The sequence below is a fragment of the Rhipicephalus microplus genome, chromosome 10, assembly GCF_043290135.1.
Source record: "Rhipicephalus microplus isolate Deutch F79 chromosome 10, USDA_Rmic, whole genome shotgun sequence".
Lineage (NCBI taxonomy): Eukaryota > Metazoa > Arthropoda > Arachnida > Ixodida > Ixodidae > Rhipicephalus > Rhipicephalus microplus.
The window spans coordinates 44759869-44777287 of record NC_134709.1 but is presented as its reverse complement, the minus strand read 5'-3'; the positions used below and the strand labels follow the sequence as shown (position 1 = coordinate 44777287).

Below are 17419 nucleotides of genomic sequence, written 5' to 3'. Positions count from 1 at the left end.
GTCTGTCTCTCTGTCTGTCTGTCTGTCTGTCTGTCTGTCTGTCTGTCTGTCTGTCTGTCTGTCTGTCTGTCTGTCTCATAGCCACCTTGGATCGTCGTCGTGTCTGTCTCTCTTATAGCCACCTGGAATCATCGTCCTGTCTGTCTGTCTGTCTGTCTGTCTGTCTGTCTGTCTGTCTGTCTGTCTGTCTGTCTGTCTGTCTGTCTGTCTGTCTGTGTTTCTGTCTTTCTCATAGCCACCTGGGATCGCCGTCGTGTCTGTCTGTTTTTCTGCCTGTCTGTCTAGCTGCCTACGTCCGGGTGCTCTTGTGATCGTCTCCTTGGCGTAAATACGCACAAAAATAGTGGGAGATGGTAAAATGTTGTGACGGGAACGTGACGCGCTTGTCAAAACATAAATAATGTCACAATACCGTAATGTGGGTCGTTAAACACTGCGGTTATTACCTGTCCCAAGTAGACGTAGTCGTTAAGAACTTCAAGCGTACTATTACATCTGTTCTCTTCCGAGGTTGTTGTACAGTGCTTTTGTTTTTTTTTTCAGAATAATTTTAAGACCTACCTTTATGCTTTCCTTGTACAATTCAGTAATCATGAGTTGCGATTTGTTCCCTTAGTTTCTCAGCAACGAAATGTCATTAGCAAAGCGCATGTTACTAAGGTACTCTCCATTAAGTCTTATCCCTAACTCTTCCAATCCTAGACCTCAGAAAACCTTCTGTAAGCACGCGAAACAGCATCGCGGAGATTGTATTACCTTGTCTTACAGCTTTCTTGATTGGTATCCTGTCGCTTTCTTTATGAAACACGATGGTGGCAGTTGATACTCTGAAGATTTCTTCCACATTTGTTTATATATAGTTTGCTGACGCCCTGATTCCGCAGTATCTGCATGACTGCTGATGTTCCTACTGAATAAAATGCCTTCTCGTAATCTATTAGGACTATGTATAGTGGTTGGCTGTATTCTGAGAATTTCTCTATTACCTGATGGATAGTATAAATGTGGTCGATTGTTGAGTAGCCTCTTCGAAATCCTGCTTGTTCCTTTGTTTCATTTAGTTCTAATGCTGTCTTAATTCCGTTAGCAATTAGATTTGTAAATAGCTTGTATACGACAGAGAGCAAGCTGATTGACCTGTATTTCTACGAGTCCTTGTCATCTCCTTTCTCATGCATTATGATGACATTAGCATTTTTTCAAGATTCTGGTACCCTCCTTGTCTGGAGAGACTTCGTAAACAGGATGGCTAGTTTTTTAACACATATTGTCCTCCGTTTTTGAACAGATCTGATTTTATCCGATCCTCACCAGCAGCTTTCGTCTTTGCATTCCCTCCAAGGTTTTTCTGAATTCTTCTGTCATCACTGGTGGGATGTTATCTGGGTTACTGTTAGTTATTACATTATGGTCGTCGTTGTCCCATTTACTGTACAGATCTCTGTAAAACACCATTGCCTTAACTATTCTCTCTATATTGATAGTTACTTTGCCTTCCTTGTTCCTTAGTGCATACATCAGGTTTTTTTGCCTATTTCAAGTTTCCTTTTCACCGCTTTGACGCTTCCTCCATTCATTAGAGCGCGTTCAATTCTCTCTATGTTATACTTTTTTACATCGAATACATTACGCCTTTTAATCGACTTCGAATACTAGGCCTGTTCTATTTTATTTGTTGTGTTTGGGGCTTTCATGATTTGACGTTTTTTAATGAGGTTCTTTGTTTCCAGGGACAACTTGCCTGTGTCCCGTCCAAGTACTGGACCTGCTCCTTCCACTGCACCCTCCGTAATGATACCAGTCAGTTTATCATTGATTGCGTCAACGCTAAGTCAGCCCCATATGTTTGCTCAACTGCATCTGTCCCGTTATCATTTATTGTGCAGAGACGTGGACACACAGAATTTGGACATTAGTGACGGACAAAAACTCCTGATGTTGCATTTCAGGAATGGCTTGCGTCCCAACTTTGCATCCGGAAAAACGTGTGCCGAAGACCGGACGTTGAAATAATCGTGTAATTGGTTCATTTGCACTGTTGCAACCGTTGCGAAGCTTTCTTTATTCTAGAGTGCCCCCCGAAATTCTCCTTTTTCGTTTAGCTGTGCTGCCTATCATTTTGGTAGCGGCCGAGACCACCGTGACAACCTATATGGCTTGAAATCAAGCCTCCGAGATCAAAAGGTGTTTCACGACTTTCCCGCCGGGGAAATGGCGCATGCGCCGTGGCATCGTGAACAAAAGGTGTATTGAGACGGGGAGGGGGACAGTGCTGAGGTGAAATTTGGCTCCCTTTAAAAGGATACTAAACACAATGAATTCGTTTAGATAGACAACCGGCACTTTTTCAACTCTAATGCCATATGTTTTACTGTTATAAGCTTATTATTAGCAGAAAAAAAATCAAGGTTTAAGTTTAAATTTTAAATTTCGCGCTGAATTTTCTGGGCGTATTGTCAATCGAAAGTTTCATAATGCAGTTTTCATATTTTTGCAACATTGGCTCGACGAAATTTTCTGAAACTGTGCATGCTAGGTATGTGGTACTTACAGATGACAATGTACTTTATTTTCATTGATTATAAGCAATACGTAGGACCGATTAGACGCTTCAGTATATATGACGTCACGGTGTTTGGTGCGGGAATTGCACGGTGGCGTCTCCAGTCGCGCTTTCCTTTTCACGCGTTTTCTCGCTTACTGAGCGCCATGTCACGGTACTAAGGGTGTTTTCAGGGACTGTGAAACGGTACTTACTTCTCAAATGCGCGAAAGATCGTCTTGCTTTTTAGCGTCCCTTTAATGCAGTAAACCCCGGGTACGCCCGTATTAGCGTCACTTCAACTTCGACCACTTTCTTGGACCGTTTCAGAACGATCCTGTTCAGAACTTTCACAGCTTGATGAATTCGTTGTGAAAGCGTCTTCGTGCGTCATGCTTCTTCGGAGAGACAGAAGCGACAACGACGACGACGCAGAAAGTGACACACACAATCACGGATGCACAGGTGAGACACGGCGATTCTTTAATAGGACGACGTGTCGAAGAACCGAAGGTGGGGGGGGGGGGAGGAGAGCCCATCAAACATCCCGGAACAGAACAAAGGGTTTAACGGCGAAGAGGAAGCAGTCAGGGCGAAGGGAAAAGTGGGGAGGAGCAAGCATCGTGTGAGCGGACACTTTCAGTGAACGGAAAAACACGCCGTTTACGCCGGGGACTGCCGCGACGACACGTGTGTCGCAGTCATTACACAGAGACAGCCGCCCCCACCCCTGCAGCAACGTTCTTATTCCTGAAAGGGCTCGTCGCAGATGCACACAGACACACGCACAAACATACGCGCCAGTCATACACCGAGGGGAAAAAATCAAGGTGCGCACACCGAAACAGTGTTGGCACCCCCATGATTGTGTCGAGATTCCCGTGATTCGCAGCTCACGAAAAACAAATTGCTGGCATTTCTTGGTTGTAGAGACGTCACACCAACGAGCCAAACGTTTCACGTTTCGACGGCATTTTTAAGGTGGCAGTTTTGTTAACACGTCGATGGACACAGAGCCAGAGTACATTTCACATGAAGGGAACTCTATTATTAGGTCCCTATACACCGCATCTAAATGCGCACACGTTTACATTTTAGCGTAGGCTCGTGCCATCTGTTCCACGTCAACGTCGTTCTCAGTTCGTGCAGCACAGCGGGGCCCAATGACAGCGTAAATATGGCAATGTATGCTCAAGTTATTAACCCGCCAACTTAAGAGGCCGTAAAGCCTGCCTGCCATGATGTCCCGGGGCTTTTTTCATAGGTATCAGACGAGGTTGTGGTAAAGGCAGGAGTCGCGACAACTGGACACTGGTTTTACCACTACAAGTGCTAACTAGCAGCGCAGGTAGCGATCGCTCGTCGTCGTCTTTCTCTTCTCTTTTGGTCAAGCCGCATGCCCACTACATTCATTACATGTATAATGGCAGAAACGTAACAAAAAACCAAAAATGCACAGGGCATGGTCTTGGTTACATTGCGTTGTCAAACCTGTGTTGCTGGAATCACCAGCAGGCCTGCCAACAAATGTTACTGAATGTATTGCGGCCATGGCTGTGCTGCACGAAGCGCCAGCTATAGCGGAGGCTACAGTAGCCAGGAGAAAAATGCGTCACATCAAAACATCATGTTCTTTCATGCTAACCCACATCGTAAATGTCAAAAGACTCGGTTTGGTGCGACAGGTTCCCTATCACTATACACGTTGCTTACAAAAAGAAACTCGGGTGAGTAATACGCTCAACGCGGTCCACTTGCACCACGCGGGTTAAAATTACGGAAGTCATGGGAATCTTACAGATTCGTGCGGATGCTAACAAGTCTAGTGCGCAAGGGTTTGTAGGTAAGCAAAAGGACAGGAGAGACAGCAAGAACGGACCCTTCACACTCTCTCGCGTTGCGTTTTCTTTAAATCCTCGTGGCTAGGCAGCTGGCTCTAGTTAGAAAATAACGTCTCAGTGTGGCTATCCTTCCGCGGCAAAGCGGTTTTGCATAACTCGGCTGGCAGCCATGGTCACAGCTGCTAGTCTAGGGGAAAGAGATAGCAGAGATAGTATAGCTTCTATTTACATACGGTTTCGAGGACACTTGCTGAACTCAGGGAGCGAAGGAAAGGGTTTGTTTGAGGTGTAGAGTGCAATGTGGGGTTAGGGAGTGGGAGATATTAGGTTCACTTGAGGAGGTCGAGAGAGGGTGTAGGGAGGGAAATGTATGACGAAGGAGAGAGGTTCATCGGAAATGTGAAGAGGCCAGGAGGCCAGTGTAGAGAAGGGAGAGAGGCTGTGAGGTGCATTTGAGGAGGTCGAGAGAGTATGTGAAGAGGGTAATGTGGGGTGAGGGAGGCGCTGGATAGAGGTGCAGGTGCGCTGGAATCGAAGACGCCTCCCGTCTTTTGGGAGAGGTCTTGTTTTTTTTTTTCGCGTATTCATTGCACTGCCTGCCGTACGCCAGCCTGCATTTCTACCACACCGATCTAGGGGGCGCCACTCGACGGTGCATTACAGCAAGCACACATGGAATAACTGGTACGTTTGCAACGCGGATGTGATATTCTTGTCGTAATCGGACGACGTTGCCTCTCGCTGTGGGCTGTTCTTGCGATACTTTTGTCACCGCCAGTACAATACGTAACCGGTGGAAACACCACACTCGGCTATTCACTGACCACGAAGGTACGATACGATACCTCTTGGTCGAATGTGTTTGGCTTGTTGCATATCTCCTTGTCATTCATAAGTTCATTTTCACTGGCTCTGTTATTCGTGAAATAACTATTCATATATTCATTCACGGGATTATTTATGGGGGCCTATGAACACAATTGATTAAGTCAGATGGATGCACACAACAAAATACTAAATGTAAAATAAATAGGCTTCTGTCCACACTTCGAAAATGAACGAGTCGTGACGTTGATCAGCAGAAAAGACTGCTTGAACACATGACTAGATATCACTAAAAATAAAAGAAAAACTATCAAAAGGCAGTGAGTTCACTAGTCTTGTACAAGTGTGTCGAAGGAAAAAAAATGCAGGGATGCAAACTTACACAATCTTTTGCTGCAGCATTAGCGAAAAAAAAAAAATCAGTCGTGAGTTACGCAGAACATACATGCCACGGCGACTTTTACGTCATACGGCTACTGATCCTATGTACATCCGAATCTGTCGAATTGACATCATCGAAAAGAAATTATATTATTTTCTTTATGGGGTTGCAGCTTAAACTGTAGCATAGATAGAAAGAGAGAGAAAATACTTCATTGAATTATTTAGTTGACCACTATACCAGGGGAAGCTCTTCGGGATGCGGCCACACCTCAATAGGGATAGTGTAGTGCAATTCTCGCTATGTACCGTCTAGACTTTAAAGTTTCTCTTTTGAGTCGTAATGTCTGTATAATTTACAGAACTGGCGTATTGAAATAAACACCTCATCTTAAACGTTCTCAGCGAAGCAGGACTGTAATATGGTGCCAAGAACATGAGAAAAAACACGACATACACCAATCATGTACATAGTTTCAAACATACAAAAAATAATTTACGCGAAAACATCGACCAGCATTTACACAGAAACAGCAAGGAAACAGAAAGTGAAAATATTGACAGATGTGACTGCTCACACTTCTGAGAGGTAGCACAACAAATTGCATCTTACGAAAAAAAAAAGACATTGTTTGCCGGAAGAGATGACCCCTTTACGCAGTGTGCAATTAACACCAAACGGGGTGTAACATGAACAAGAGTTTGTAACCCTTGCAAATGTTTAATTGAAACATTGAAATAAGAGATCACAATCAGAGAATGGCAAAAATATCACACAAGTTCATTAGACAGCAACGAATTCAACAATAAAATACTAAGAATAAAACGCTGATATTAAAATACATACACGAAGTAAACGTTGTAACAAAAGGTGCGTGGTTTGTACGAACCCAGACATTAGCGCACAAAACTTGACTTTTGGTAAGTTGGTAAGTAGGTGGTATTATGGAATGCTTCTAACTGAAAAGAATGAAGCCAGATGTTACTTTTTTGTCGTTGACTAGAGTCAGACGTTGACTACTAAACGTATATCGTAAGAAAATGAAATGAAACGACGTACTTCAACTGACGTATTTTAATTAACAATACCAGAAAATTAAGCGTATTATCATAATCTTAGTGTACGCGCACATCTTACTCTGACCTATGAGCAGTTTTAGAACAGAATTATGACAAGCAAGCTATGATACACAGGGTTCAATGGCCATGCAACTTGCTTGGGAATGTCAGAAAATTTGCCGACGCGTGACCCGTCGTTTCGCTATCGCTCGTTGTCTGTAGTAAGAAAAAAAATCGAAAAGTCTTAACTGGCACTCAAGAAGAAAATAAGTTTAGACAGTGTATAAAGAGCGAATCACGGTGACACGTACTTCAACGTGAAAGTTTATAACCTAAACGTATAAGCGCTTACGGAATGACAGACGTCTCATTATAAAAAACTGTGATACTAAATAAGTTAATAAATATACAACTACGTGCAACTACAGAGTAAAAGTCTATATATATTTTGCGATTAATAAACACAAACCGAAGTCCTGCATTCACTTGCTGAATGTGTTTGTTGTGAAACACGGCGAAGAACACGTTGCATTTTCTTTATTCGGTCACAATGACTCGTCAAATAGTAAGGAATACGCAGCGTCTGAACACAACCAACAACAGTTCTTGTCAACTTCTCTATTCCACTCCCTCACTCCTGACCCCCTACACGCATGTCAATCACCGGTATAAAGACAGCCGTTGCAGACATGATCAAGGCTGAAGCCCCGAAATGAACGTGCAATCATGGCGAAGAACGTAGGAGCCAATGCGACTCAACTCTCAACTATCCGCAAAGTATATGCGTGACCAAATAAATGAGTCTTCTAAAATTCAAGATCGTCCTAAGAGAACAACGAGTGCCAATCTTTTCCGACAGTCCAAGTGCATGAAATCACGTGTAGCTTTTCAACACTTTTGTATTGTAAACCGGAGTACATGAATGAAGCGTTCTTGTTCCGTCCGTGCGAGCCGACAAAGGAATCGACAGTTTGGTACGGTCATTTCGATATCTTGCGTCTTTAAAACGGAAAGTCGCTTAGAGACTCGGATTTATCGCATCCTTTCGTAGTTGCGCGAATGGCGACCGATGACAAGTCACTACCCAGGTAGCAAAGACTGGCTGTCAGTCACCTCTTCGACGGGGTCCACGTTTCATACGCCACACGCTAGGACACCCAGGGGCTGTACCAAGCTGGAAACGGTTGGCAAGGAGAAATCTCGACGAAACGCACATACCCTTGTAGGAGCTCTTTGAAGTATATAAGCGCGAACGTGTATGAACAAAGCCAAGTTCCTTTACAGCGGCCCGAACCCTATCAAAAACGGTACTGGTTGAAGTCTCGCCTGATCTGCAGCTTTTCCTGTTTATGGTAAAACCTGTTGGGAGTGCATTCGTTTGCAGCTACCAGGTTAGGACGCTGTTACAAGTCGTGTTTAAAGTTGTCAGGGGCTCCAGACAAGCTTTGCGATCGTACTTAGGGCAAGAAAGAACACCAGGCCTCCTGGACATCCTAGACAAACAAATCCATCCTATAATGTTGCTAAAAAACTTTGACAACTATTGAACTAACTGGCCATCGAAAGAAACGTCCTTCACGAGGATGCGAAGAGATGCACGTCGACGTACAAATCTTGAAACCATTAGGTTCTGCTCCACCCGTAACTGCCAGCGTGAGATAATATTGAACCTTGTCGAGAGTCTGCAGACCACTCCATATCAGACGCTTGCTCCAGCAGGACTCGGCTGGTGAAGCGCAACATCGCCCCTCTCGAAATAAGCGCCCCTAAAACGGGCTGGTCAACTCAACCGAAGACGGCTCGGAACAGTGCAACGAGTTCGCGTAATTCTTCCGGCTCAGAGAAGACAATAAGCTGTAGGGAGACGCGGTATTGCTTTGGAAGCGAGTAGCGCTCAAAGGCCGCCCCGGCAGATCTGTACAGAAGGGCTCCGAAGCTCCGAGACGGGACGTACACTTTCGTGCGATCAAGGTATCTATGGTGCCGAACTCAAGCGAATGTAATTACATAAAGCACTCGCATCCACGCGTTGCAACTACCAATGGAACTCAGTTCAATCATCTGCAGAATGCAATGTAGGAAGTGTAGCGGCTGTCAGTAAGACTTCCTGTCTTGTCCTGGTACGAGCAGCGAAAATCGTCGCTCTGCCTTACCACATGAATTCTATATAGATTATGAAAAACACAAGCCCGCTAATCTTGAACCGAGATTGGTCTTCTTTGTCTTCGTCTCAAACGTCCAAAGCAAAAAGTTCTCGTTTCGACAGAAAGTAAATGTGTGCTGAACTATCAATCATTGCTTCGCTGTGATTAATAGCCAACATCTCTCGATGATCGTGTCGATAGATACGTGGGGTTCAACTTTCCAAAACCACCATATGAATATGAGAGACGCCGTAGTGGCGGGTTCTGGAAATTTCGACCACCTGGGGTTCTTTAACGTGTACCCAAATCTGAGCACACGTGCCTACAACATTTCCGCCTGGATCGAAAGTGCAGCCGCCGCAGCCGGGATTCGATTCCGTGACCGGCGGGTCAGCAGCCGAGTACCTTAGCCACTAGACCACCGCGGCGGGGCAACTCGATGATCGTGTCGGCGTCTAGCTGAGTCCATTTACGGCCGCACCTAGAATGAACGTGAAGGTTTCTCGAATAGTTCGGGATGAACAGAATTACTTCTCTGAACAGAAGACGGGCACCTTAGAAGTACCTTCGCGGGAACCACAAGAAAATACTAAAAAACTCGGTCGCCACTCCTGCTGTACCGTTTGCCTCTGAAACGCCGTTACCCGTCCCGGGTTCCCGAGAGTCCACCTAGCGTAAGAAAACACGCCCGCGGGCAAAACACGCACACCACGAGAACTGCGTACAGGACCTGCCTAAAAACTTAAAAAGAAAGTAAATTCCGGCTAACTTCTCTTTCCCCCATCTTTTGTGTCCGGTGATCCGGGTAATGAGAGCTAATTAATGGAGGGAGTGGGCCTCGATCTCGGCTAGAGCGGAGTGCAACACGCACACCAGCAATACGCCTCCCTGCACCGTCTCTTTACGTTTACGTTGTTTTATTTTATATACTTTTTTTAGTCCCGCGATCAACAATTCGAGCGACATGAGTTCTCCGAGTTGTGCCGTTGACGCTGCACGCCGGCTTGTACGAGCTCGTCTCACGAACAGACTCGGGCGTTGAAAGAGCTCCCTGTCGGCGTGCCACCGCCTCAACGATACCACCGCCACGGCTACAGTGCTGTTTACGTAGTAGCACAATATCTGAACGCCGACAGGATAGTGCAGCACCCTAAACGTTTGCGTCGTAGGCTGCACGGGGCATCGCACGGAGAACGTAAGGAGAATCTGTGGGAAAAGGGAGGTGGGGGCGAAGAGTTGTGTTAAAGCCTCTAACCTTATAGTACGGCAAGGGCTATGGGGAGAAGGGGTGTCTCTGATTGGCTCCGTACTGATTGCAGGGATTCTCGGAGCGCTCGCGAAGGCTCATTTCTCGCTGCTTGTGCTGTACGCGGAAAGGAACGCTGGGAAAAAAACAGAAGAGGCGAGGTCTTTTCGTGAGCCCGGGGTTTTTACGAGTAATTAAGTCTCCGGCGTTTCGTTTTCCGAAGGCGTGGAACTCCTTTTCCTAATTGTAATCTGGCTGCCCCCCCCCCCCCCCCCGCCCCCTCATTTTTCGGGATCGCGTGCCAAGATTGGGAGGACGACGCCTCCCTGGGTCTTCCCGCTGAAGGTAGGCACCTACTCGCATTTTTTCTTTACGTTTTTTTGTGTCACTAAAATTTCGGTGCTTGGGAAGTTCTGTGCCTCGAAGTTTCTTTTTGTTGTTTGCTTATTAGAAGCAACAAGGTTATTCGGAGATCGTTTTAGGTGGTGCTCTTGCTGCCATGGCACGCTGATGTGGATCTGTCAGTCTCGGAGAACACCGGTATTCTGTTCCGCGCACGAATCACCTCCCCCCCCCCCCCCCCTTTGTTAAAACCGGGACTTTATGAAACATTTCCGCGATGATCTTCTTGTGACCGGCCATTACTGCTAATTTCAAACTTATGCTTAGGAAAGAAAAAAAAACGCTTGATGACGTGGCGCAAAGTTTTGTAGCATATAGGACAGCGACATGCGATTGGACAGGATATGGGGAGCTTGACTTCGAACCAATAGCGTGGATCAACCTTGTCTGGAATTTTGCCAAATCTGCCCCGGTATTCAGCTGCAAAGAAAATAACCCATGGAACAGTTTGTTTTATATGTATAACTTGATCCACGAAACGAAAACACTCCAGACCATCTTTGATAACGAACAGCGCCAAAGCGTGTTCTCTCTGTGCGCCCTCAAATCAGGAAAGGCAGAACGACGCAACCTAGAAAGAGTTCTCAACTGCTTCACTTGGTGCTGGTACAGGAATTGACACTGAATTAGCTAATAAACTATCAAACCATCAGATCATGAGAGACTACAATGCTTCAGACGCATCTCCTTCGTTTGGTTGGCTGTCTTTCACGCTAATCTGTACTGAAATGTAAACATTCGCAGATGTCTGCCTGGTTGGGCTGGTAAAGTGGGAAAACTATTTTAAATTCAACCAAAGTAAAGTACGTGAAGATACGCGAGAACCCAACGTTTCGGAACCAACTCGGTTCCCATGTGTGGCAGTGGTTTTTCTCATGTTGCGAACGCCGGCCAGTGCTATCTACATCCGCAGCCATGACATCTTGGCCGAGAATTCTTTCCGCAGCTTGCGCACAAATGTCGTGGAGTGTTTTCAGCATTTTCTCTTTTTTTGCCGCTGAATTTCTAACATTTGTCGTTCGTTCCGGTCTCCACATCTCCTCCGCGTAAACGGAACTAGTTGCGTTATATTACGCGCGTCCCGCCTGAAAAGGTTCGGAGCCCTTATAGCAGATACTGCATTTGCCCTTGTATACATACGGCTTTGAACTTTTTTTTCTTCTCGACAATAACTTCGGGAATGGGGATCACATGCACCAAGCCTCACATCACGCTCCACACGCGGCATTCGACAGTATATGTATATATTATATATATTTGTATACTCTATAGGCAACACAGAACGTGTCCTCACATTTCTTTTTTTTCCCTCGATCGATTTCGCGGTGCACTCTAGGTGGTCACTAACACACATACGCAACAAGATAAGAACTACTGGTTAAATAAAAATAATGGTATACCGAGAGACACCCAACGCAAAGCCTTTGACTGAGCATCACATCAGACTTTTTTTTCTTCTTTTCTATCTCCACTTTAGAAAATGCGCGAGCAACAACGCTACGCCACATCAATGCAGAGCTTGCTTTTGTAACTATGTGACAGGATTGAATATCTTTTTTTTCCCCTACGAGTTGACTACAGTGTCGGCCCATCGAAAGGCAAATCGCACAATCAGGACAATAGGCACAATTTTTATCTCATACAGCCTGTGAAACGCATAAAATGCTGTCTAATTTTGTTTGATGTGCTCAATTACGCCGTTTTTATGAGCTAGATGAAATCGATTCTCTTTTTTTTTTAATCGTGTGGTGTATGCTGTAATAAATTTGACAGCCTCGAATCCATCGCTGTGCAGTAAAGCAGCGTCCAGGGTTGTTCAAAGTTTGGGTGATGAAACACGCCCTGACGGTGCCATAAAATGAGAAATTCCGAGATTAAAGCAAGCACGCGTGTTACGTGAGCTCAAGCCTGGACAAGAAGCAATCTAAAAAGTGTAACATTTGTCCCGATAATTGCGTAATGGCATCGATGATTCCCCACACATGCATTACGGCCAATCACAGCACGGCACAGCTAAGATGTGAGGTTTACTGGCGCAAAACATTACTAAGCGTAATCGTCCATTTGCTTTCACAACTATGACACTCATATCGTTCATCACTTTTTAGCCTTTCCACAGACGCCACCGTAATTAACGTTATGGTGTCGCGAACGTTATTACAGCCCACACATGTCTATGTCTAATTGGGTGCGATTAATCTGAACGATAACCGACAACCAAGCGGAGCTGTCCTTTAATATTCTTCACCCGATCTCACACAAATGCTGTCCGTTCTTCTTCGACTTGGTGCGTCACGATTTTTTTTACACGATTCTATCACAGAAAACAGGTTAAAAAAAAAAAACACCCGAAACAAAATAGCTATGGGTAGTTTGACGGACAGATACTACACGAGCAAGGTGAAAAAAAAAAGTTGCACTTGATTCGACGCGGTTTTACGCCACACACATGCGCACACAATGCAAGCGCACACACTATACACAGCGATGGGCCAGCGTAATTATGAATGCGAAGTGCCGCCTAGGGCTAAGAGAGTGTACCACTGACCGGAGGCCCCTATGGAGATAGCAACAACAGGTCATCGAGAACCTAAACGACACACACTTGTGATATCGGCAAAACAAAAACAAAATAAAAAAGCACGCGGCTCTTTTTTCCTTCCATTATTTGTCGGTTTATAAGAGGAAAAGGTGCGAGTATACTTCTTCAGACGTGAATGTCGCGACACTCACTCGAAATAACTGTGGCTGCTTTCTTTCGGTAAATTTGACGGAGCGTTTTACGGCGCTAATGATTCCCATTAATTGGCCAAACGCGGTGTGTTATTACGCTAGCGAATCACTGAGCCCGCGACCCCATCATACAACGCTTCGCGTATGCTTGAAATGCGTCTTGAGGAGTGTATAGCAACCGTCAAGACTGAAGCTAGAAAGCCACCGCAATTTCGCTTCGAAGTAAGAGCCGAGCCAGGCAGTAAGCTACGGGTATCACTTGGGAAGTTAAGCCTAACGCCAACTTGAGGGGTTGGGGGGGTATCTCGCAACGGAAGGGCTTTTTTTTTTCGCCGCACGTGCCGACGACTCGAAACGTTCGTGCTTTTTTTTTTTCTTTATCAAACTGTCGATTCTCTTCCGGCCAGAGTATTTCGGGGCCTCGGCCACCCATATCGAGAAAGCTCCCATAAGACAGCGCGGAACGTGTTTGGGCTAAGGCAACCTGCAATGAAATGAGTTCTAGTGGATTCTATTACACACTGGTTCAGAAGACTAGAGACAGCTCAACGATGGATGTTGGACACTTTGTATGTGAGACTGTTACGTCTCGTCTAAATAGTCATGTGACAAGAACCGGTTGGTCGAATGTATTACATAGAGGATATCCCGTTGATGTACGTGCGTGAACCTTACTGTAGGTGGAAGGAAAGAAAAAAACCTCACTCGTATGCTGACGCCTTTGGTTTACTTGAATTTAATCGTTCTTTAGTGTGTCGACATTAAAACTGAATCTTAGCACTCCATTACAGAGAGCGAGAGAAATGGAGAGGAAACGCCTCATAAGGGTCACATTAGACATTTTGTAAATTGAAGACATTCAATTGTATTTATAAGAAAACATAGTTTGTTTTCTTCTTTTCTTTCTGAATCCAGATTCCAAAGTATAGCCAAGACAAGCACAACGAACGCGATTTTTCGACATAGGTGTTTCTTTTACTTAGTCGGGAAATAAGAATCTAGATATGACAGAGATGTCCGAAAAGAAAACAGCAGTCTTTTTACGTGGATGTGTAAAATTCTTGAAGTGTTTAAGGGATTAGGTGAACATACAGTAATATCCGTCACGAACGCAGACCGCTCTGCTCGACGACCATCCGGAGAGCGCTCATTTCATTATTATCGGCGTGAATTATGCGTTGTACGTTCATCATATCCTTCACACTCTCAATCTAGCACATATCGCGTCGATACGCCGCAAACGTGACTAAATCTGGCTCGCAAATCTTTGAACTTCGAAAACGCTACGCACACCGGACGAGCTTGCTTTAGGCGTCCACACCAACTCCCATAGCGTGCGGCACGTGCGGCGAAGCTCACTACAAGATGGCGCCAATCGCAAACTATACTCCCAAAGGATGACCCACCGTCCCATCAGTGGTATCGCGCAGAACACTGCGCCGGGCGCACGGAGGATTCGCAGCGGGTCCACCACGAAGCAGACAGTAGAGCGAAAGCCGACATACAGATGGCGCCACTGACCACCCACAGTCAAGGGGCCACTGCTTTGTCCGGCGCAGTAGTGTGCATCACGTTAACTCCCTGCCTCCCTCCCCATGCAGAAAGAATGCCGCGAGAGCATTTTCCTCTACAGGTCCCGCCACGCTGCGGCCAACAACCACAGAAAGAAATATGCGCGCCGAAGAATACGCGCGGTCGCGCAGGTGGCGCTGCATGCCACACCGAAGCCGGCGGGAACGGGCACTTGCTAGACATTTGCGTCCATCTGCCTCCCCGAGACGTCTTCGAAAGGAGGAGAGTGCAGTCCTGGAAGGCGGGCGACGGGATCTGCTGGGGTCTGCTTAGGCAGTGCTACACCTGGAGCGCGTGCCACGAGGCTTGGTTGTCCAGAGCGCCGGAAGGCAGCGTCAGTGCACACAGATACATATTGCTGCTGGGCAGGGTATCTTCCAGCCTGCCTTGCCCATAGTAGCGAGTACTCGCCGCGGTGTGCAGTGTCGGTGAGGCTGCTCGGGGTTGAGGTTCCGTTCCAGCGTTGCCCAGGCAACGGCGAACGAAGAGGCGGGCGGCGGCGGGAGGGCGGGCAGCGGCGGGAACCATGGACAGTGCTGTGGTGGGGGCGGGGCGCTACGTGGAGTTTCCCTTGGCGCCCTTGTCCGCTTCGTCCTGCCACTTGTCCTGCGAGCGGCGGCGCGCGTTCATGAAGAAGTTGCCCACGGTGCTGAGCTCGAGTCCCAGCTGCTGCGAGATGGTGATCTGCATCTCCTTGGAGGGCCGCTTGGTCTCCTTAAAAATGGCCTGTAGGGTGCGCCGCTGCAGGTCGGTAAAGACGAGCCGCGGCTTCTTGGGCTGACTCTTGGACGCCGGCCCGGCCGCACCCGCTCCACCAGGCGCATCCTCTTTCCGCTTGCAGGCTGCGAAGACAAAGACGCACAGGATTAGGACACGCTCAATGTAAAAGGTGCTCGTATCGTCCCGGCAACCGCAAACCATCCTTGAATATAGGCTATATTTCTTTGCGCCCGCTAGACGAGCACTCACGACCCGTAAGGCTGCTGTATGAGACGCTACACTTCTCCGGCTGCAGAACTGTCGTATACTGGGTGTTTCAGCTGACATGTGCCTACTAATACGAAAATAAACGCTTGCGCTGCGCGTGTTGAATTGGTCAACTATTATGAGCTATACGCAGTACGTCGATATATTTTGATGCGCCAAGCTCCTTAATTAACAAATATTGCTAAATTAACCCTATCTGTGACGTGAGTGAAAAATCAATGCAAAAGTTGTAGGGCGTGTTCTGAAACATTGGACTATTTCATCAACCCTAAGATAACGAACAATCTGATTAGCTGGTTAATATAAGTGACTTCAACAACTTTGAAATAGCAGCTCTAAGAAAAAATATTCGAAGGAAAAGTTGTAACTTTTTTCAGCAACGTCATATTATTTTATCTTCCCCATTTAATTTTGAAGTTTTTTCTTAGAGCACGCCATATCAAAAAGTATACTTGACGCGAATCAGCCGAAGCACCCTGTATAAAAAGCGAAATGGCCACTCCTGTCAAGGGATGGAGTTTTCTTCAACTATTTCTATAGTAAGGTGAAGTTTGTGTGGAAGAACACAATAAAAATGGAGGTCTGCATTCTGTCTCAAGTTCTTCGTTCCGATATAATTCGGTGCTTTAATAGGAGCTGCACTTCATCAGCCAATCAGATGTGGTATAAGATGAATACGCGAGTCGCAATGCATTTGGTTTTTGTACTCCTGTGATATGAAACCACGTTTCGTGTATTTTTTTTAGAGTACCAGTTCCATCCGGGTCTTACAGATAACGTGGAGCCTCGAAATACGAACCGCAGCTTCCAGTACAGCACCAGATAGTTATGAAAAGGACGCATTGTACTGTGTACCCAGATGTAGCTCTTAGTATATTAGCCTACTTGAGCAGTGTGAAAAGAAAAGTGGAGACAAAAAGTGTTTAAAACGCGAAAGACGTTCAGTAACACAAAAGTAAAAAAAAATGAAATGTGAACTAACAGTTCTCCGCTTTCTTCGACCTCGCTCATCTATCAATTTCTTCTGTTTTCACTCTATTCACTAGAAAGGCTAAGAGTATACAAAGCCACTGGCGCGAACTGCCATTTTGTGGCGTGGCATTCGCCATTCGAAGGCAGGCATGTGCAAGATTTTCAAGACAAGGCACAAGCCAGAGTTTTAAACAACCAACTGTGTTACGATATAGACGGTCAAAACGCGCTAGAACTCCACGGTGCCGCAGAAGTTTTGAGAATTCAGTTACTACTTAAGTAATTTAACACAGCAATGCGTTTACCTGGAATAAGGTAGCACTGACAGTGTGTATGATAGTGTTTTTAGAGATTCGTGTCATAGGGCCTACAAACGCGACAAGAGCACACGCAACATCAACGCCAATTCACGCTTCGTAACTACGCTAATGTACATATGACAGGCATTACTATGCAGGGGCTACTACACCTATACAGCGTATACCGGGCAGGACACCAAAGGCAAGTGCAAGCATGCACAGGCGTGCAAACCAACAATAAAAAAACGTTTTGACGCGGGTGATACGTCCTTCATCGAACAATTTTCATCGTTTCGACTACGCAGATGCTGAGATGATCGAAGCGTTGTGATTGACTCACACTCTAACCCCGTTTGATCGAATTTTTATTAAAGCAAGCTATTATTTACACTTACCGGTTATCCACCTATAACCCA

The 17419-nt window shown here is 45.9% G+C and overlaps 1 protein-coding gene across 2 annotated transcripts in view; it reads right to left on the bottom strand.

The window, feature by feature from the left end:
- Positions 1 to 3000: 3000 nt before the first annotated feature.
- Positions 3001 to 17419, bottom strand: part of LOC119181735 (homeobox protein onecut) — a 202079-nt gene continuing 187660 nt past the window's right edge. For both annotated transcript variants that reach the window (XM_075875579.1, XM_075875580.1), the window contains one exon: positions 3001 to 15587. In XM_075875579.1, coding sequence (XP_075731694.1) covers positions 15301 to 15587 — 287 coding nt within the window. In that variant the 3' untranslated portion in view covers positions 3001 to 15300. The remainder of the gene's footprint in view (positions 15588 to 17419) is intronic.